Source organism: Apium graveolens, chromosome 5 (genome assembly GCF_009905375.1).
Source record: "Apium graveolens cultivar Ventura chromosome 5, ASM990537v1, whole genome shotgun sequence".
NCBI lineage: Eukaryota > Viridiplantae > Streptophyta > Magnoliopsida > Apiales > Apiaceae > Apium > Apium graveolens.
Window position 1 is genome coordinate 315121384 of NC_133651.1, and position 21804 is coordinate 315143187.

Consider the following 21804-nt stretch of genomic DNA (forward strand, 5'->3'; position numbering starts at 1 on the left):
CGAAGAGAGTAATATATTCTCTAAAAGAGCATTTTGAAATACGCGAGCGGTTACTCAAAAAATCATCTTGATGTATATAATCATCTTTTTGTCCAAATTTACACTTTTCTCAAATATGCCCAAAATCTAAATTTTTGCGGTACATATCTGGAATGGAATTGAACACATCAAGCTCCATGCTTGTTGAGTTGAGAAGAGAAACTATCCTAGTAAGTGCGTCGACCACTTGATTATTTTTTTCACTCTTATGTCTTAATATGAAAGCATATTCTTGTAAAGTGTAATCCATTTTGCATGTCTTTCACCTAAAGTTCCTTGATTGTTGATATGTTTTAGAGTTTCATGATCATAAATTAGTATAAATTTTCTTTAAATGAGGTAGGGATGTCAATGACGAAGGGCTTGGACTATGGCATAGAATTCAACATCGTGTATATAGAGTATCTTTTCTTGCTTCATCGTATACAAAAAATCTATTATTTTATACTCTACTATGATTCTATGAAATTACGAATATCTCAAGATTGATATGTGAAACAGTACTTGTATAATAGAATTCTAAAGTATGCATGGAATGGAACTTTATTTAATTTAAATAATGAAGATCCTCAATAATACATAATAAATATTTGAATTAGATGATGATAACTCTGTTTCTTCCCGGGTCTTCTCCTCTCTCACATATGCTAGAACCCTGTCCACGTGGTTTCTTGAAGAAGAAGAAGAGAGAAGAAGGAGCTTTTCAAAATATGTATAGTGGTGTGTGTATAGGTGTGTAGCAGTTAAATGTTTTTCAACCCCTAAAATCCTCTTTTTGGGGCCTTTTATAGGTCCCGAGATTTAGGGTTTTTGGGGTTTGTACCTCTTCATCCTAACCTTTGATCATTCTTGGTTGGTGAGTGATTGGACGGCTTGGATCGACTGTGGGGCTGGGTGTCCTTCTTCCACCAGTATTGTCTTCGGATCTTTACATATGGACGGCTCGGATGCAATTGTTCCATTTTGGGTAACATAAGACAGTTGACATTTTTGTCATGTGCCGTGTGGCCCCGGGGACCACCCCAATTTGGGTCTGGGGTGTCTCTATCTGGGCTTTTGCTTCTTTATTTGGGCTTGATTATTTATGGCATATCATTTGCCTCTCATTCCCTTATGCGGGTTTCCTGGATGGGGGAGTAGTCTTCTTTTTCGGAGCGTGTGTTATGAGCTGCGTGATTCAGAATTTTTTTTTACATTTTCCCTTTGATTTGCGGCCCCTAGCCTCGGGGTGCTGTTGGATGCAAGTCCCCGGGGTTGTGTTTGGGTAGGCCTTTTGGTTTTTGTCACTTGGAAAATTTTTGCATTTTTCTTTTGATTTGTGGCCCCTAACCCCGGGGTGTTGTTGGATACAAGTCCTCGGGGTTGTGTTTGGGTAGGCCTTTTGGTTTTTGTCATTTGGAAAAATTTTGTATTTTTCCTTTGATTTGTGGCCCCTAACCTCGGGGTGTTGTTGGATACAAGTCCCCGGGGTTGTGTTTAAGTAGGCCTTTTGGTTTTTGTCACTTGGAAATTTTTTGCATTTTTCCTTTGATTTGTGACCCCTAACCCCGGGGTGTTGTTGGATACAAGTCCCCGGGGTTGTGTTTGGGTAGGCCTTTTAGTTTTTGTCACTTGGAAAATTTTTGTATTTTTCCTTTGATTTGTAGCCCCTAACCCCGGGGTGTTGTTGGATACAAGTCCCCGGGATTGTGTTTGGGTAGGCCCCATGATTGAGCTGGCAGGTACATATGTGATAGGTGCACAGTATTTTTGCGTTTTCCCCGAAATGTCAAGTGACGGTTGAGCTTCCTGTAGGAATATATGTATACATATATGTATATATACGAAACGTTGCAGTTTCCCCCCCTTTTTCTCCTCAAAAGTCGCGCCTGTTAAATAATTACAGTGATGTAATCATTAACTGCGGTGGTTATTTTCTTGACGCTCAAGATTGTGCCACGTGTCTTCATCCGACGAACACGATCGTGTGGCAGTTGAGTGGGTTACTATCTCATGTGTGCCTATAAATACTCCTGTCGTGCCATTTCTTTTTCCTTTACGCCATTATAAACACCAAACACTCTCTGCAACTTTTCTTCGAGGCAATTTTGGGAGCTTTTCTCTTTGAAGCCGCCTTATTTCTCCTGCTTTCTTGTAAGTTTTCGAACTTTTCTTCATTCTTTTCTTTCTCGTGATTGTTTAATGAATACTTGTAGTCTGAGCCCTTCGAATGCATGCGTTTCGGTCATCCGAATTAGTTTACTTTTGTTGTGTCGAGTTTTGGTGAATCGAACATGCTGTTGTTTATTGTTTAGATTTTTAGGTTTTGTTTGCATAAACGCAATTGATGTTTGTACTGAATCTGGGTTTGTGTTTTGGTGTCTGAATAAGAGGTTTAATTTCTTCAATAAAATGGGTTTGTTCTCTGGCTTTTGTGGTTGTTCATGACTTGTATTGTAGGCGTATATATGTATGTATAGATTGTAGGATATACCTTGGTGTTTTGATTCGAAGGTTAATTATTTCTGAGTGGCTTTCTGTTTTTCTTTTTCTCTTTCTTTTCTTTTACGAAATGGCATACACTCCAGGGTTATATGGTTAGGAGAGGGAGAAGGAAACAATTGGCCAACCTTAAATGTAGACCCGACCGCCCCTACTTTGGATTTCCCGACCAATCTCCAAGTGACTCTTCCCCGGAACCAGAGAACATGCCTCCCCGTCGCCAACCTGTAGTTGAGGAGTTGCCCACTTTCCTTTTAAACCGCGGACAGACTTTGGGTAGAAGAGACGGGTCTTGGGAAGATATAGACCACTATTTTGTTCAGACCCGAGAGAATAGTCCCCCACATGATTACTATTTTAGGGACCTTTCTGCTGTTTATAGGCCCGGGGGAATAGAGCCTTATGATGGGGTCCGTATGGATCAGCTTTTCTATAACGCTCCCGGGATGGGCTATGTTCCAGCTCCCCATCACCCCGACCTTTCGGAATATACCTTCCAGCAAATAGATGACTTAGTGAAAGCCGTTTTTCACTTCGGGGATGATATGGGGTGGAGGTGGCCCGAGCCTCATGAGAGGGTTTATCACCGTCCTGTGGGTGGTTGGGTAGCTATTCCTCTAGAGCATCTTCGTAGCATGAGGCCCAACCTTCACCAATTCATCAGGTCTTTATGCCGTGATGTCTACGGGATACCCTTTATTCAGTTGGCCCCGAATTCTGTTAAGTGGGTTTCTTGGTTCCTTGTCTGTTGTCATGTGAAGAAGTACCTCCCTACCTTCAAGCTTTTTCACTACCTTTTTAAGATTAAGAAATCCACCCTACCTCCCCTTTTTGAGTTCATATTCAACATAGATGGTTGTGGGTTTTCTGCCGATGCCAAAAGTGCACATGTCTTTATGTTGAACTCGCTCCGGGGCTGGCACCAGGAGTTCATCTTCGTCTGGGGTGGGGACCTGGAGTTTATGCCTGTGTATAAAAGTGCTTTGAAAAATAACAGGTTCCCAACCGAGTGGCTCGGTGGAGATGCCCTGGCGAAGATGTACGATTTTGTGGTGGCTCTGGGTGCCCAGTGGACCCGGGATACTTTTTTAGATAACCAAACATTATATAATGTTGGATGTAAGTGTTTTACTTTAGAAGTTTTTTCCTTGTTCTTTTTCTTGATGTATGTCTTTGCCCTGACGTATTCTTTCTAAACTGTTGTTCCTTGTGCAGGTCTTTCGCTCCTTAACCCTTTCCATCACGCTATATCGCAACAGTTCAAGGATTTGGCTGGGAGGATCAGGAAGATCGGTGGTGTTGTGCAGCTGGACTCGGGTAAGAAGAAGGTTGGTGCGGGTAGTGGTTCAGAGGCTCGGGATGTTGGTTCTTCGGGGAACAGCGTGAGGCAGAGTGTTCCAGTGGTTACCATGCCTATTATCCCGGAGCCCGAGGAGATTGAGGTGTTGGAGCTGGATGAAGAGGAGGTTGGAGCTTTGAACCCTCGCAGGAGGAGGGCTGCGGAAGATGCTGCTGGTGGCTCCGGGACTCCCCAGCGTAGGAGGGTTTCTGCCGCGGGCCCTACTGAGGAGGAGAGCCAGAAGCTGGTGGAGGAGGATGCTTTGAAGAGCCTGTTGGCCCGAATGACTCTGGATGATCGTCGGAACGAGATGTTCGACAACTATGCCATCCCTGCTGACTTCGAGTGCTATGCCAAGGAGGATCTGGATACCTTCTTTGATTATCTTGTTCGGGATGTTTCGGAGGTAAGAGTGTTCCCTTATCATCTTTTTTCTTCTTCCCTTTGATCAGTACTGAGTCATTTTCTTTCAGGCTAACGCTCGGATCAGCGGCTGCTCTACCATCCTTCATAATTACCGCATAAGGGAGGATAAGAATAAGACAGCGGTGAAGGAGTTGGCTAGTGAGAAGGAAATATTTGCCAAGTACCGGGAGGTGAAGGAGAAGGAATCTCGGGAGCACAAGCAGGCTGTTGCTGAAGCGGTGAAAGCTCGGGAGGCTACTGAGCAGATGGTTGGATCCCTCCGGGCGGAGGTGGAGAACTTAAAGAAGGAGCTTGCTTCTAGGCCCCGGACAGAGGAGGTCCTTCAGTCCTTTCGGGGTACTCCAACCTATTACGAGGAGCTCAACAACAAGATCTTTGAGAAGGTCAATATTTGTTGGGACATTGCTTCTGCTTATTTGCATGAGAATCCGGACGGTGATATGGACGGGTTCATAGAGTTGTACCTCATAGAAGAGCTCCGTCGTGAGGAGGCCAAAACTGCCGGAGAGGGCACCTCCGGGACGCAGCCGCCTCCGCCTCCCGAAGAGGTCCCTGGGAAGACTTATCCTCTTCCCGAGAACTGAAGAATGAAGATCCAGGCTTCGTGCTTTGTAATTTGTTTTCTTAGTTTGTTATCGTTGCAGACTTAGCCCTTGTGGCTTTTAAACTTGTTATTTGAATTTCGTGTGACTCTGGTTTGGATTTGGTCCGGGGCTTGGTTTGCCCTGGGCAAGCATGTAAATATATTTCCCTTTCTGTATCTGTTTTTTGCTATCATTCGCTGAAATTTTTCTAAGTACACTTGGTTGTGTGTCGTCCCCGGGTTGGGCTGAGAACTTTTAATAAAATTTTAACTGGGTAAATTTTTTCTAAGTACACGTGGATTGTGTAATGGTCCCCGGGGCGAGGTTTAAAATTTTAACTGAATAAAATTTAATGAGGAGGTAAGGAACATAGGGGGAGGTGAAGGCCCTAGTTCAAGCTCACACCTACTTGCATAGATGTTCAACAGGAAAAGCAACATTCATCATCTCATTTCAACTCTGATAAAGCTTATCAATCAGACAAAATCATCCATTGACACAGGTACAGATGCAGAAATAAAGTCCTTACTCCCTTCAAATTTGAGTCACTGCAACTCTACAGGGATCAACATTTGAAGCAAACTCAATATATGGATGACATTAAAGGACAAATTATTGGAGTTAAGGACAATGTCAAGAAGATAGTGGAAGATCAAATTCCTGCATCCACTATGAGAGAAATTTTGTTGAAACTTAGGAAGGAGGCTGACCTCTCTAGAAAAGTTGAGGCCTTGTCTGAAAGGATGACTACAATGGAAAATTCAATGGCCAAGATACTTCAAAATCAAGAAACTCAAATTACAATGTAAATTTTATTCTTTTAACAATACGTTTTACATAAGAATTTGGATTTCTAAACTATTTGTTTATTACATAAGAATTTGTTTGAATTTACACATCAATCTTCCTGTTACTTTTTGTGTTTTTACAGAAGCCAGAAGGTATCCCAGAGACATGACATCATAAATTACAAAACCTGATGCATTTACTCAAATTATACAATCACAGTCATCTCCGTTGCCAAAACAATGCCATGAGAACTTCAACTGTGAAAATGAACATTAACAACATGCAACTAAGCAATATATAAGTTCTTCTTGATGACCTTCGGTACTCTCCAAAAAGTATAATCCCCCAAAATGTGCATACAAGTGGAAAAGCCTGTCATGAGTTACATTTATTAGTTGAAACATATTGACTAATTATTCATAATACTTCCAATGTCCGAACTTCAAAATTACGCGCAAAAATTCAGGGAAATATCTACATCCGTGACAGTACTTGGAAGATGCAAAGTTAGCAAATTTACCTGGACGGCATCTGCTGTTGCATATCCAGCAGCTTGGCCTCCCATAAATTAGAGACCGTTTCCAAAGCCACATAGAAGTCCAGCCAGTGACGCCCAACCTCTTTCGTCCCAATCTGAGAGATAAGCCTTGAATGATGATTGAGGCAAGTTCAAAACAGGTCGGTACATGAAGTTGATATTCAGAATGATGGCTATCACAAAACAAAAGGTTGAGAACCAGAAAAATGCTGTGTACGCACTCAAGTGAGGAACACCTTCTCTCAGAGTGTCCCATTGGTCATTTGTTGCTAGGTTGAATGCTGGAGAAAAGAGAGAAAGGCAAAGTCCTGAAAGGAAAGTTATGCCCAAACCAATATAGGTGCTCCTCCCAAATACCTAAAAACAGTGTCACCACAAGTCAGTGACAGGCAAAAACATTTCTGTATGGGGATACCAAAAAAATAATTTTATAGCAAACTGTGGTTGATATGTAGTGCAATCTACAATGGAAAAAACATAATTTGAATTAAGAGACGAATTATAATAAGTTCTGTAAATATAGAACAACATAGTGCATAATATTAGATAACCGAACATACAACAGATAAGAGCTGTAGTTTTGTGGGAGTACTAGACCAAAATAAACCAAATAATTTCTTGTTTTTTTCAAATGAATGTATATTATGTGGGGGAAGTGGGAACCAATAGCAAATTGAACCAAATTGGTTCCATTATTTCCAAAAATTATAATTAGTTACTCAGTAGACCAGAATGAAATGATGGGGGAACGGGCACCCGCTGCCCCCCTCCAGACATCGACATCTTCGTGACAATGCGAGTAACCAGCTACAAGATTACTCAAATGAAAAAGATCATATGATCTTATACATATGGAGATGTATGACGTGCTACCAACTTTCAAGATAAATGTGAAAAATTCAACAAATCGACAATTTTCTATACGGGGAAGGTTTTAAGCACAAAAGTTTTACCAACCAGGTCAAGCGGCACATTGCTGAAATAATTGGATCATGCTACAGCAGTTTAAAGGACCGCATCAAGAAATGCCTTAAATCAAGAAAAAGTTTTCATAAAACGAAGTTGTGAGTTTGCGGGAAAAATAGGAGACTAAAATCTGGCACAAATCAAATACATTTTGATGCAGAAATGCGCCTGGACCTCGGATTAGAAGATACAAGTTATCTAGGAAATGACTAATAAAAAATGAAGCTTAAACAAACCTTAATTGCTCTCCTATTTTCAATTTCTAAAAGAAAGTCGACAGTTCCAATTTTTGCTTTCTCTGTCATGCCAAAAACATTCTCTATATCTCTTCCAACTGTTATTGGACAAGTTTCTTCAAAAAGGGGAACTTGTAAGTCCCTGTAAAAAATGTTCAATATTTTGATACGAACTAGAAAATAACGAACAAAAAAAAACAGCAATACAAGATCAAAATACATTACATACTTACGGTCACTAGAGAGCTTTGAACATATCTTCATATTCAACAGCCGGCAGAACCCTTTAATCGCATATTCCTTTCTCAATCTGTAGCTTAGCACAAAATTTATCTGTATCAACAGCTAATAACTTGGCATTTGATCCACGATAAGCACCATTAACAATCTTTAAGAGGCCGCCAATTTGGGGAATAACTGTCTGAAGCTCCTCTTGATCCACTCTAAGGACATGCTTAGTGTCAATCATTTCAATTTCTCCCACATACTTATGAATCACTTTACGAACAACGCCTTTTTGCTTATAATAACCTAGAGTTTTACTCATTACCTTAACAACAATCCCCTCCCATAACCAGTAATCCTTCCTGTTTCTATGCTCTTTGGCCATCTCTTGCTCCCTCATCAACTCATCCAAAGCCGATGTTTTCTTAGTAGCATCTTTCTTACGTTTCTTCTTCTTACTCCCCCCAGTTTCCCCTCATCAAAAATATTAGAAAATGGAAAGTTTGAGGCATATTTTATATATGTTCTTGATATGATTTCCGGAAACTAACACTTGGAGGTTGTTCCTTGACATGAGGACTTAAACTTTCATATTTAGATCTAAGATCTTTTCTTAGTGGAATCCATGAATATATTGAGACAAAGTTGCTTGTTTGAAATGAGTTATGGGGATTTTGTCCCATATTGGTATTGTAAAAGAAAGATATTGAGTTTATATAGCATTTTGTGTTAGTGTTGTTTACAACTACTAGCATAAGTGGAATGCTTGTGTGGCCTAGTGCTAATGAGAACTCTTATATTTTTCTTTTCTATTACAAGTTTAATTATTTATATTGATTATTTAATTATTAATATAAAATATATTGAGTAAGGATTATTTTAATCATACTCTGAATATATATATTTTATAATATTAATATTAAGTAATCTGGATATAATATAAATAATAAGGAAAACCCATTTTTTTTACTTTTTCTGTTTTGTTACTCGGTGTACCACATCGAGTAAAATAGAAGAAGAGTAACTTGAGATGCCTATATATTGAGAGGTACACTTGAGATAAAAATGACACAAGTCTCGGTGCCTACCTCGCAAACATATATGAGTTGCATAGGTTTTTTGGGCAAACTGAGGTGCGAGTCGCTGTTGATCATTGTTGGTTCTGTGGCCAGATTGATCTGTTTTTGTTTTATCCTGGAAGCGATATTGCTGCATTCCATCACAGCTTAAGTGGGGGGCAATAATCTCTTCAAGAACAGTCAAGTCCTCTTGAAGGGTTTGGCGACTCAGCTGTTGTGTTCTTCTTCTTATCAGAATCTGGAAAGCGATAAGAGATAAGTTTTCTTTACTTTCTTTGTCAATTACAGTCTTTATAATTTGTTATTGCCTTCGTGTTTTATTTCGTTAGTTGGTTATTTGCCATGTTCTTGTTATTATATATATAACTGCCCATTGTTGTTGTGTAGTTAGGATTATACCCAACAAAAAATCAGTCTCAAACGCTCCCCTTTTTCCTTGTTACCAATACTCTTGGTCACCGCCCCAGGCTTAATCTTAATCTTGCCACCATCACTTTCACATCTCTTAAACAACTTAGCCTCATTCGTCAACGTTGTTGTTGTCATATTCTGTTGCGCACGCTCAATCTGCCTCATAATCTCCCTATCCTGCTTCTCATCATCCACCAAATCAGCCCTAACCCTCTTCCTCTTGTCCCTAAACAACCTCTCTGAATCGCTATTAACATACCTAATAAACCACCCCTTGAACGTCTCCTCCACCTTACACTTCCCCGTCTTGCCCAAATACTTAACAAACTCAGTCAACGTCACCCACTGCGTAGAATTCATATGAAGATGATGCCTATCAGCAATATACTCATTATAAACAGACGTAGCCGCAACACGACTAAACCCATGACTCCTCTTGATATGCTCCAAAAACGTAAATTCAAACTCCTGCGAATAACATTCAACAACAAAATTAGGGTTCTGACCAAACACATGCATCTGACGTTAATGACCTTTACTCATACAGTGACATTTAAATCCATTCCCATCTCGACATTGTTTCTCACACATCTGACAACACCATTGTAGTTTTTCAAGCCCTCTTGCTTTCATTCGATTTGCTATTGCCTTTGGGCTTAAAAAATCATTCTTTCCCATCCCGCCGATTCAGACAATAACAGCGCACAATTCAATTCAAATAATAACGAGTATGTTTATCAATTAAACCATAGAATATAAACAATACAATAATCAGTTCGAGACTTACAAAAGTGTCGATGTCAATTCAGCTTCAAGCCTCTGTGCCAATATAGGTATTTATATTATCGGATAATGTACAAATCAGACTCCGATTGAAAATCGGATCAAGTCCAATATATTATACTAACCTTGTTTATAATAAAAATATACAAACTTAATAAAATATTAATAATTAAATCGGTCAAATAATTTTTACCTATTAATAAATGATTATTTTCGAAAAATTAAATAATTTTTAAAACACTCTATAAATAAGTTTTATCTTTTAATAAATGATTATTTTTTATAATTTCTATTCATGTTACTAATTAGTTATTTATAGTCAAACTATGATTATTTTGACTCATATAAATAATAAATATAATTTTTTTGCGAAAAAAAGAAATTATTATTTTTTTTTAAAAAAAATTAGAAAATTACTTTATTTTTATATATAGCAATTCCGTATACCATTACAGGTTTAGCCAATAATAGTCGATCAGTATTTTATATTATAATAGCCAACCATTTAGTTCTCACCCGTTGGAGTGAATCGACGGTTATAAATTTTTTTATATAGAGAATAACTAATATGCCACCCTCAACCTTAGTTATCATTTTACTAGAGCTGTTCACGAATCGAGCCGAGTCGAGTTTTGACATAAACGAGCCGAGTTTTTTTTTTTTTTTCTGACGAGCCGAGCCGAGCCGAGCCGAGCCGAGCTTTCTTATCGAACAAAAAAACGTGTTCGAGCTCGAGCTCGTTAACTAATGAGCCGGACACGAGTTTCAAATACGAGCCGAGCGGAGTCGAACTCAAGCCTATGAGTGAGCATTTCCCGGTTCAGAACCGAGAAGCGAATCGAACCGATCAAAAATTACGGTTCTAGTTCGGTTGTTCACCAATTCGGGTCCGGTTCGGTTCTTGTTTTTCTAGAAATTTCGGTTCTCGGTTCGGTTCGGTTCTTATAATACTAGAACCGTAAGAACCGAACCGTATATAAATGAATAAATACAAATATATATATAAATATATGTATATATATTACGTATTATGTTTTCTTATTTATAATATTTTGATAAATTTTAAGAAAAATATGAATTTTATTGTATTACTCGTTTCTTTAAATATATTTGGAGTTTCGAATATTTTTATAAATATTTTTGTTCTTATATATTAGAAAATAATCGAATTTAAAATGATCCGCCACTAATAAAATCTTTTTTTTACTAAATTACCCTCCATAAATAATCAAAACTAGTCAAAATTTAAAAAGTTATAATATAAAATAATATGAAAAATAAATAAATATAAAATAAAATATAAATTCGGTTCTTTCGGTTCGGTTCGACGGTTCCGGTTCGGATCTTACATATAAACGGGTCCGGTTCAATTCTTGAAATATTGTTATTTCGGTTCTCGGTTCTTTCGGTTCGGTCCGGTTCTGACCCGTTGCTCACCGAGGCCATAAATTAAATGAATCGAACTTTTTTGACCCACATTAACTATTTGAAGGCCAGCCCAGATTGAAGCCTAACCCAAAATTATCAAAAAAACCTAACCCTAAATTAGACACACACACAATCGCACCTTTTCCGAAATCACCGTCGCTCCTCCTCCGGCCGATGGTGTCTCCATGGTTTTATACTCGTTTCTCCAACAAGTGTATGTAAATAGGTTGTTTACAATCTGCCATTACTTCTGTTACCGATCCATTCCAATTAGAAACTAAAACAGCTTCGTTCATTTGTTTTTGTAAGTTTTTTTCAATTTCATAATCTTAAAAGTTCCGATCATTTGCATTTTTATTTTCTTATAGTTTGTTCAAATATAGGTACATGATTCATGTTTTATATTTATGTAATTGCTTACACATGTCCATCTACAGTGTAATATAGTTTATTAAACTGAGCAGTTATTAAACTTTAAATTATCTTCAAGTGTTTAGTGAAACTCCTTTAAGTGTTGGCTTGCAGAACGCTATCGGAAAGAAAAGTATTTTTCTAAAAATAGAATTGGGGATCTGTATATTTTGTGCCACATGAAAAGTAAGCCGAAATAGTTCTACGCTATGAAACAATAGAATTATGGCCCTTATTCTCACAATTTGGGGAGAGAAGGCCCAAAATCTCACAAGTTGGATTATATGGCCTTTTCTATCACTCAAAAACGTTAATAAATTTTGCGTTTATATTTATTTACATATGACAGTGCTAGCGTAGTGGTTGTGTGGTACACATCAGTGCTATGTGCGCTTGGTCACCAGTGTTCGATTCCCAAGTGCACCATATTATTTTTTTGAATCAGCACAAACGCAAATAACTGATGCGTGGCCTTCAAATAAACGCATCAAAATCTTGCGTTGAACCATTAACGCAAAATTAAACAGCGTTTTCTGAATTATTTCACAAGCAAATAAAATCAATTATAACTCTTAAACGCAAGTAATAGATGCGTTTTTCGTTTGAATTGGAAACGCAAAAAAACATTGCGTTTTTAAGTGATAGAAAAGGCCATATTTCAGCGCGCGTGAGATTCAGGGCCTTTTCTCCCCAAATTGTGATACTAAGCGCCATTACCCGAAACAATACTAAGTCCAAAAATTACTCTGTACCTCTAAAAAGACTTCAATCATTCAACCCTTGAATATAAAGTGATTCAGGATATAAACTGGATTAGAATAATCATGATCGAGTCTCACCTTTTTACCACAACATTCCGTTGTCACAAACTTACAATTTGTATTCATAGATCTAGGAATATGGTTTGAATAACACAAACTGTACGTTTCACCGATTGCTTGTGTCATTCCTTATTTCAGCATGTGAACTGAAAGCAGGCTGCTTATAACAATGTTATCATTTGCCATGTTATAGGCTCATAGCATGTCTTGTGCTCCAATTATTATTATTTTTTTGTGTTTTTTATGAATGAGTTGTTTATAAAAGATTAATCTATTGTATTAAAAGAGGAGTAGTTAGTTATCTAATGTGTTTTTTATATTCTTGCTTACAAAGGGATCTGATAAACTTGTGACTGCATATTATTATTAACATAATGATGGATTTGTCACTAAGAAAGTAAGTGGAATATTTATGATAGTCTTATTTAATTTGTTGGTTGGCTAACTTCATAAAAATTTGTCTTGTAATTGCAGGAATGAGGTCATTTAGGTTGTTGTGACCTACCAGTCCAGATAAAATGTTGTGCGCCCATACACTACTTGATTGTTTTTTCTAGCTTTTTAACTTTGTTTGATTTCTACTAGGAACTACATTTTTACTTTTACTTTTGGTAAGATTAAAAAATTCTTTTTAATATGGGATTTAGTCTTTCATACTTTTTTGAGTTTCTTTTTTTTATTTAAATATTGTGCCTTTAAATATTTTAGGATTTGAGGAGATTACCCATCCTATTTTAAATCAGATATGACGTGGTCGTTCATTGTGGTTACTTGATTACAAGGAGGGTGTGGAGTAAGATCTACAGCTATTGAAGGTGGGAATTAGGTATATATCTGCTTATATTAATTGTTATTGTGACAAATGATGTTTGTTTGTTTTTCTAGCTTCCAATTGGTTTGTTCTGCTGCACTTTAATGTTAGAGCGTATGATTGGGCTTGTACTGAATTTTGATACCTATTTAATTCCATGGACCAAGGATTAAAAAGTAATTGCAACATATGGTAACTGCCTGTGCGGATGTAATTGTTTTGTACAGTACATTACTGTTTAGGGGTTTTTTAGTTTTTTCATGTAAACTAGCCAAACGAAAATTGTTTATGGTGGTAAGAAAGATTGTGGAAGAGAGAAATTTGGGTCTATAAAAAAGGGGAGAAAAAGGTTTAGGGTCACCATTTGATTTCATTGACGTGTTGCTTACTGAAAAGAAAGAATCTTCTTGATATCTTTCTTATTTCAACTAACAATAAATCAAAAGATGACTAAATTTGTGATGATTGAGCATTTCATATTATTATCAATACATTACGAAATTGTTTCTTTTGGGGGCCATAATTTTTCTTCTATATGCTTTCTATGACTAACAATGCAAAGGGTGAGAAGAAGATAATATGCAGGCCTAGATCAGTTTTGCTGACAAAAGTCATGTGCAACTCACAGGCCAGGAGCTAATATAAAATTTTAAGAAAGCATGAGTTGATGTAACTAATACAAGTGGTAATGATCCTTCATCACACAAGGTATAACAACGTTCCCACCTGGGAAACAAATCTTCTTCAGCTGTTGTACTTTAATTAATATATATTTTTTGTATAATATATCGATCGTTTAACTAATAAATTTTACTCTTGACATCAGCACTGCATTAATTTACAAGAATTAGCCCCAAAACCTGAACTTTAAAAAAAAATAATTGGCGTGCACTATGTAGCTGTATAGTGTATTTGTATCTCACGACGGTCTATATTCAATTTATATTTGAATGTGATTTAAAAGGATTTAGCACTTCTTCGATGTTGACTGACCTGGTTGGTTACCTGGAGCTGGAAGTTGCACACCGGCAGGTATGCAATAGATCGGCTTCATTTAACTGTACATTAGGCAGAAGTTGCGGATGATTTTGATCTAATTTGGTAGCTATTATCGATAAAAAACACGCGGGAAAAGCTTGCAATTTTTGGTCAACTGATTGCACTAGATTCAAAAGCTTATGATATTAACAGAAATGTGTACTGTAATAGACCTTAATTTTTTACTTGCTTCCGGTTTTAATATTACCCTTGGTTCAAATTACCTGTTAAATGTGGGAAGTATTGAACCTCCACATAACTTTAGATATTTGGCACAATATACATAGCAGCTTATACTGGACTGGTGAACACGGTTAGTGCCCCAGCTTTCCACTTTTACTAATGATTCAATATCAGATTGTTGTAGCGTATTTAATTTTGTAGGCAGACAAAAGTTTGGTTATTAAAAAACATTGGATAAAGTAGATCATTGTTGAGCTTGTTAATAAATATATGGTAAAACACAATTTGTACAATAATAAATTTTTAATTCAGTTCCTATTTAGTACTATCCTTCTTTGAAATATGTTTGCTTTAGTAATATTTTGTTTGTGAATTCCTGGAAACAAAATTCTCTCTACGGAAGGAGTCGGTAACCGGTGACTTCTTTCAAGGCATGGTGACATCTTAATTGCTTGTGCTCTTTTTTTACGCAAGTTGCTTCATAGTTAGTAGATTCATTTTCTTTAGTAATATCCCGAAAAAAATGGTTCATCTACCTTTATATATTAGAAGGCAACCAAGGTTAAAAAGGGATAAATAATTGTACGTGAAATGACTGATGTATCCCTACTTCACTAATAATAACAGATGCCACAACCAAATACATGTATCTGTATGTAGAAGCTGTACGTACATCACATAATTAGGTCCTCCACTGCTTTCTTAAAGATCTTACTTAAATCATATTCTTATTCTAATGTGTGGCCCTAATTATGTTTAGTGCGATTGATTGTTGAGAAAGTGAGGGAACCAATCCCCCTTCCCGTTCCTTCTATTCTTTTGTAGAAAACACCAGTTTGTTGACTTTCTCTTATGTTTATATTTCTGTCAAGATGTTACTAGAGTTTCTCTTATAATTACTTGGAAATATGGTTGCAATGAAGGCATTCACTTTTTTTGGTTAAAGAAATTTATCTACACATTCTATATAAAATACTATTTCATTACATTTATTGTTCGCAATAAAAGATCTAAGCATATGTTTTAATCTTGTTCCATGATTTTTTTTCCAAAGACCAAATTCATTGTGTAGTATTTTGTTGTAGTACATAACTTGTTATGTTCTTGTAATTAATTTTCTGCTATTTTTAATTTTGAATTCATTGTTTTTAGGACTAGAAAAATCTTACACTTAACTTTACAGTGACCAAAGAACAAACAAACGTGAAAGGAAAAAGATGTACATCCAGGCTCTCATGGATGAGTACGTGGATACGTTGAGTTGAGCTGAACTGAGGTAATCTACTTATACTTTCATATATTACAAGACAACAAATGTTGCAAAATACTACGAAAGAAAAGTATTTTGTAGACAACCGGGGTACTTCTAAAATTGTGGATCTCGAGTAGCTCGATAATTATTATTTCTCGTAGCATAAGGTACTTTAGAGCAATATACTTTTTTGCTGCTTCTTTTGCACAAATTATACACACACACACACACAGAGATATATATGTGTGTGTGTGTGTATGCTGCTGTTTTGAAACAGAATTTGCACATATTCTAGCTTGATTTAGAATCTGCACTTCTAATACTGTTGCATTTGCCCAGAATCTGACTATTTTTTTCTGTTGCCATACTTATAATTGTTTCTTCCCAGAATCTGCATATTTCTTTTTAAAATCCGTTATTTAAAATAAGAAACAACTACATTTAATCAAAATTTGGTTAATTTACTGCTACTTCTGCATATTTTTCTGCTATTTTAAACCAAAATCTGTTACATCATGTTTGTGTAAAATCATTAAAGATGTGGATTGCATAACCAAAAAATTGCAGATAAACAATGGTGTCAAAGTTAGAAAGACTAGAACTAATATATCCTAATTAGTGCAATATCCCAGAAATGTACTTTGTCAATAATTTCCATTTTCTTTCCAATATTTTAGAATTGTGTTTCCCAGGCTCTCTTCTGAAGATATTTTTCCTAGTGTTCATTTGCATTATGTATAAATTCAGTTACCTCCTTTCTTGGTTTGGTCAAGATAATAATCTTTCTTTTAAGCAATTATGGGGGGACGGAAATTTTGGAAAGCTTTTGACCCACAAATTAAGAGTTTTTCCAAATATTTCTTTCATCATCTGATTAGATTAGTATATGAAAAGTGTACGCAGTTAGCCTGGATAAATCCTTGTAATGACATAATTTATTCATTTAATAAGTTCTCTTGTCTCTTACCTAGGTGTGACTTTAACATTATTCCCAATATAAATGTTGCTCTCATAATATATGACTGAAAGCTTTTGTTTTAAACAAGTTTCTGGGAGATGGATGTATTATAAGGAGTACATACTAACTTTGTTTGGGAGATACAACACTCTTAGAATTTAGTCAAAATGATTAACAAAAAAGGAGTATCATATTGGTCAAGGCATATATACAAAGATGTCGCAACTATAGGATCCTCTGGAAAGCTCGTTTTTATTATTCTTTTTAATTGAATTCGAGAATTATAAATCATTTGAAAGGTTGAGGCATTTGTCAGCGTAGCGAGTCGAAGCCTTCCATTTATTTGCTTCCCCCCTTTTCCCCCACCCTACTCTTTCATTTCTGCTAAAGCTTCCCCAGTTTATTGGATTAATTGATTGGATACCTTATGGGATTAATTGATTGGATACCTGAGAACTATAATCTTTCCTCAAAACAGCTTCTGCGATGATAGATAATAGTCAGGTTTGTATCTATGCCCCCGACATCCAATTTTAGACTTTGAACTTATGCTCGTCATGAAATTTGACTATAATAATTTCTCTATGAGTTTAAGTTGTTTAAAACATCATATTAGTTTGAAATTATATTTTGTACATTTGTTTAATTTTTATTAATAAATTATATACATTTTAGATATACAGACCACCTGCGTCACATGTATTTCCCTGTGGTTTTAAAAAAAGTTACCACACCACTTTAGCTAATAAGGTTTGTGCATGATCCATCATAATTTGTATATGAACATTCAAACTTGGTATGATTTCATTTTTTTTAAATTTCTTTTTCTCAATCCAAATTTCAGCTATCTTTTTCACCTTTGCTTTTGCAGAGTGCTTATAAATATTTAAGTATTTAAAGATATTTGATGTTATGAGTTACGCCCGTACTTTGTATGAGTTAACATAAAGGTCCGTGCCTTGCACGGAATTTTAAGGCACGGGCTTCTACGCTAATTAATATATATTTATCGAAAAAACTCAAAATACAACTAATTTATGTATTAGAAATTGGTAAGTAGCAGTTGCGAAGAAATACATTACACAGTCACCCCCTCCCTCGTTACTCATCTGCCTTCCGCCTCCGCTTCCGCCTCACAAAGTACTCACAAAATTAAATTAGTCTGTTTCTTGTTTTGTGATTCGTTTAAAACTTGGGTATGTGATTGTAATTTGATTCAAACATGGGTATGTGATATTCTCTGTAAATCGCTGGATCCGATTCTGTTGGTTGGTATGTGATGTGATGTCTGTTTTAGATATATGTATATGCAATTGTAAATATTATTGATGAACTGAATAGATTAATATTAAAATTAGATTAATGGACTTGCTATTGATTGATTGATTTAATTGTTTAGAGTGTTTTTAGTTCAACCTTTACAATAACATCTTTTAATATGGACTTGTTCAATTCTGAAACATGTCAAAAATTGTTTCAGCACAAGGTAATTTGAACTTGATTTTACTATGGAAATTCTCCACATAGTATTTGTATCAGTTATCAGTATATTATGTCAGATAGTTGCTCTGAGGTTTGTCTCTTTCTTATTTATATTGATATTCTCATTATTTTCTTACTACCAGAATGAATTATGCGCACACGAAATAAAGGGACAAAACACCTTTAAAATGTTTGAGTTTGTTACTATTGGTTCTCAAGGACACCTCACACAGTTGAAGCTGTTGCAGCTATTTTGGATATTCTATTGGAAGGGAATCTTTGTCATTGTAGCTGATAATGATTTGACAGAGGATAGGTGGCTACTATGGCTTTAACTTTTCTATAATTGATGCTAAGTGATTTTTGAAATGTTTTGATGCTTGTCATTAGCCACTTGCAGTAAATCTAGCCTGATCATGGTTGGGACAATTCATAACTGAAGTAAAAGTATAAAATCCATCCTGATTAGGATTTAAAATGTAAGTTCTGTTGTTCATTTTATTCAACCAGTCGGTGACTCGAACCAAGCAACCCGACTAGTCGACTGGTAGACCGTACAGTCTACAAGGTGACTGAAATATTGACATGCACCTAGTCAAATACTCTAGTCGGCCTTCCTTGACTGCCTACTAGACTAGTTGCCGACTGGTGGAGCGGCATGACAAGTCTCAGTATAGACTTAGAGGTATTCTCATGAATCCAACCTATGGATAAAGATGTAAATTGTTTACTTGTTTCCGTCTTCTTTTTATCTCTCTTAATGAATGTATTAACCCCTGGTTCCTCAAAGTAACATACCTTCCTCATGATTTATTTTCTTTATCCATGGAGAGATAAGGAAGGAAACATTAATGGTTAGACTCCCCAAAATTATCTCCAACTTCTACTTTTCTTTGTTACATAACATAGCCCTCAGACAGGTTATTGGGGATCTTCATAAATGTTACTTTGTACCTTCATTTGAACATTTGTCTCATGACAGGGATAACTTTCATGTGTTACAATTTGTTTTAGACTTCACTTTTTAGTAAAAAAATTGTGATTCTTTTAAAGGAATATTATGCATATATATGTGCTCTTGATGTGAATGATTTACTTTTGCAAGCAGGTGGTGGCAAAAGAGCTGCAAATGTCGTTACTAGATTGCAAGGGTAATGATCTTCATCTTCATCTTTAATATCTCACTTTCTTTGATATCTCACTTTCTTAGACAATTTTCTTGGCTGTTTGAGGATGAATGGATTTTAATGTTACTCTCAGTCTTGATATAAAGAAATGGTGTTTTTAGGACTTCTTTTTAAGCATAACAGAAAGCTCTACTCGCGCGGTTTGTTTCCTTTCTTCTTTGCATGTTGTAGGCCTTTTCTTTATGGTGGTAACAAACATCTTGGTATGTTAAACATTGTTACATACACATATTTAACAAACATCTTATTAATATTATTCACACAATACGTAGTTTCTCCAAGTAGTAAAATGAAGAAAGTATAAAAATCAAGTAATATAATCATTACAATCATCAGTGTCGAACAATAGTGAAGCATAAAAACTAGAAACTAAGCAGTCATGCTTTCAATCCTATTAAATTTCACTTGTGTTAAACTGCGCCACTGGAACGTAGTCTGTCCATAAGTGGATGTGATGATATGTCCTGCAGCAGTACCTGTACAGATATTATTATATATTATTACCATGGTATGTATATATATAATGTTTGACAATATAAAATTATTTACCTAGATAGAGATGAGGTCCAAATCTGTCTGGGGATATGATGTCAACTGGTGATGCTCCGGCACTAAAGAATAAAAGTAGTTGGAAATAGATCTTCATCATAATTTTCATACTCTGTATAGACAAGGATCACGGGACAATGCCTGATAAAATATATGCAATAGGTTTAGGTTTTTGCTTATAGAAAGAGATGGTAAAGTAGATTTTTTCCATTATATCAAATGCTAATATAACTAAATTTGTAGCAAGTGGTGATTGGGTGCACACTTTTGGTTTCTCAACTAAAAGCAGCACCAAGCAGTACTTTTGTATTTTTCATTATATCAATTTTTATTATACATGTAAAGCATATTTATTAGTATATATATAATATAAATATATATTTAGAAATAGTTAATATGAATAAAAAGTTAAAACTATTGATTAGCATATAACTAAATAAAATAAAAGAAATAATATGTCATAATTATTATACTATATACCGTTGTAAATATATATTTCATTTCTCTCGCTAGTGATGGACGAACAAAAAAAGGAATTATTTTATACTATTTTCACTTATCTAATTTTAAAAACATGAAAGAAATATTTCTAATCTTATTTTCTTTTCCCTATTTTATTGAAAAAAAATTCAGGAACATGTTATAAAAGCTAAAGAACGCCATAGAAATTCCGGAAATGCAAATTCCACTTGTCTCGGCTTTAAAACATACCTTAATTGACCTCTTTTAGTAAATTTAAACATCAAACTATTAAAAAAGAAATGCAAACTTATTTCATTAAATTTTACTTTCATATTAGTTTTTTTAGTTTTATTTTTTAAAATTTATATAAATAACTTAGCTGTGAATATCATGGTGCCATATGTTCCTGCAAGGGAAACAACAGCCTAGCAACTCATGCCTCCCTCCATAGGTGGGATCCGTATAGTATGAGCAAACCCAGTCGACTGAAAATAAATAAATTACATGATACATAAAACATCTCATGATACTAATTATAGTGTATGTACGGAATGAATAACATATATAAGATAGATACGCACCATTTGATATGAACTCATAATCAAAGTCCCTGATATAAGTGCAGCACAAATAAACCGTCCATGAATCGCAATATGGGTTACAGCATCGTGATCTGCATCTGCGATCTGTATATTATGCTATGTTAGTAATTATCAAATATAGTTTTCTATTTTTTCTGCCTTTTCAGAAAAAAATTAAATACCATACATGAACATGAATAGGAAAATCAGTGTCCTCTCCTAGAAGGCCCCAAAAGTCCCATGTCTCAATCTTAGCCAGTCCATCAACATGAATTCCAGTTAGGTCATGAATTCGAGTGATTTTGTCTTCATTTGCATCGTAGCATCCAAATACAAATACCTACAAAATTTAGGAAAAATCAAGGTAAAATGAGCATAAAGAATTTTCAAGAGAAATGACAAGATTTGAGAAAATTACCCTTGAATTAGGATCATAATCAATACATGTCCTCCAAACATTGACATCGTTAGGTATATTAAAAAGATCAATGAGCTGCCCGTCATAAGTGACAAGCCAGAATATGAGACCGACGGTGTAGCTTGTGCAGAATGTATTATGCTCAAGACTGACACAACTTAAGTTCTGATAGTCCTGAGCATAATACATTGTGCATAAGCTACACCGCCGATCTCATATTCTGGCTTGTCACTTCTGACGGGCAGCTCATTGATCTTTTTAATATACCTAACGAAGTCAATGTTTGGAGGACATGTATTGATTATGATCCTAATTCAAGGGTACTTC

At 35.7% G+C, this 21804-nt stretch overlaps 1 protein-coding gene and 1 pseudogene across 1 annotated transcript in view; both read right to left on the reverse strand.

The window, feature by feature from the left end:
• Window positions 1–5884: 5884 nt before the first annotated feature.
• The window catches only part of LOC141659479 (ureide permease 1-like), a 35077-nt gene continuing 19157 nt past the window's right edge, over window positions 5885–21804 (reverse strand). Inside the window, exons 6-7 of the mRNA XM_074466371.1 lie at window positions 6179–6553; window positions 5885–6030 (exon numbers count right to left, since the gene is read on the reverse strand). Coding sequence (XP_074322472.1) covers window positions 6227–6553 — 327 coding nt within the window. The 3' untranslated portion in view covers window positions 5885–6030; window positions 6179–6226. The remainder of the gene's footprint in view (window positions 6031–6178; window positions 6554–21804) is intronic.
• LOC141723309 (KIN17-like protein) lies at window positions 7637–10007 on the reverse strand (annotated as a pseudogene).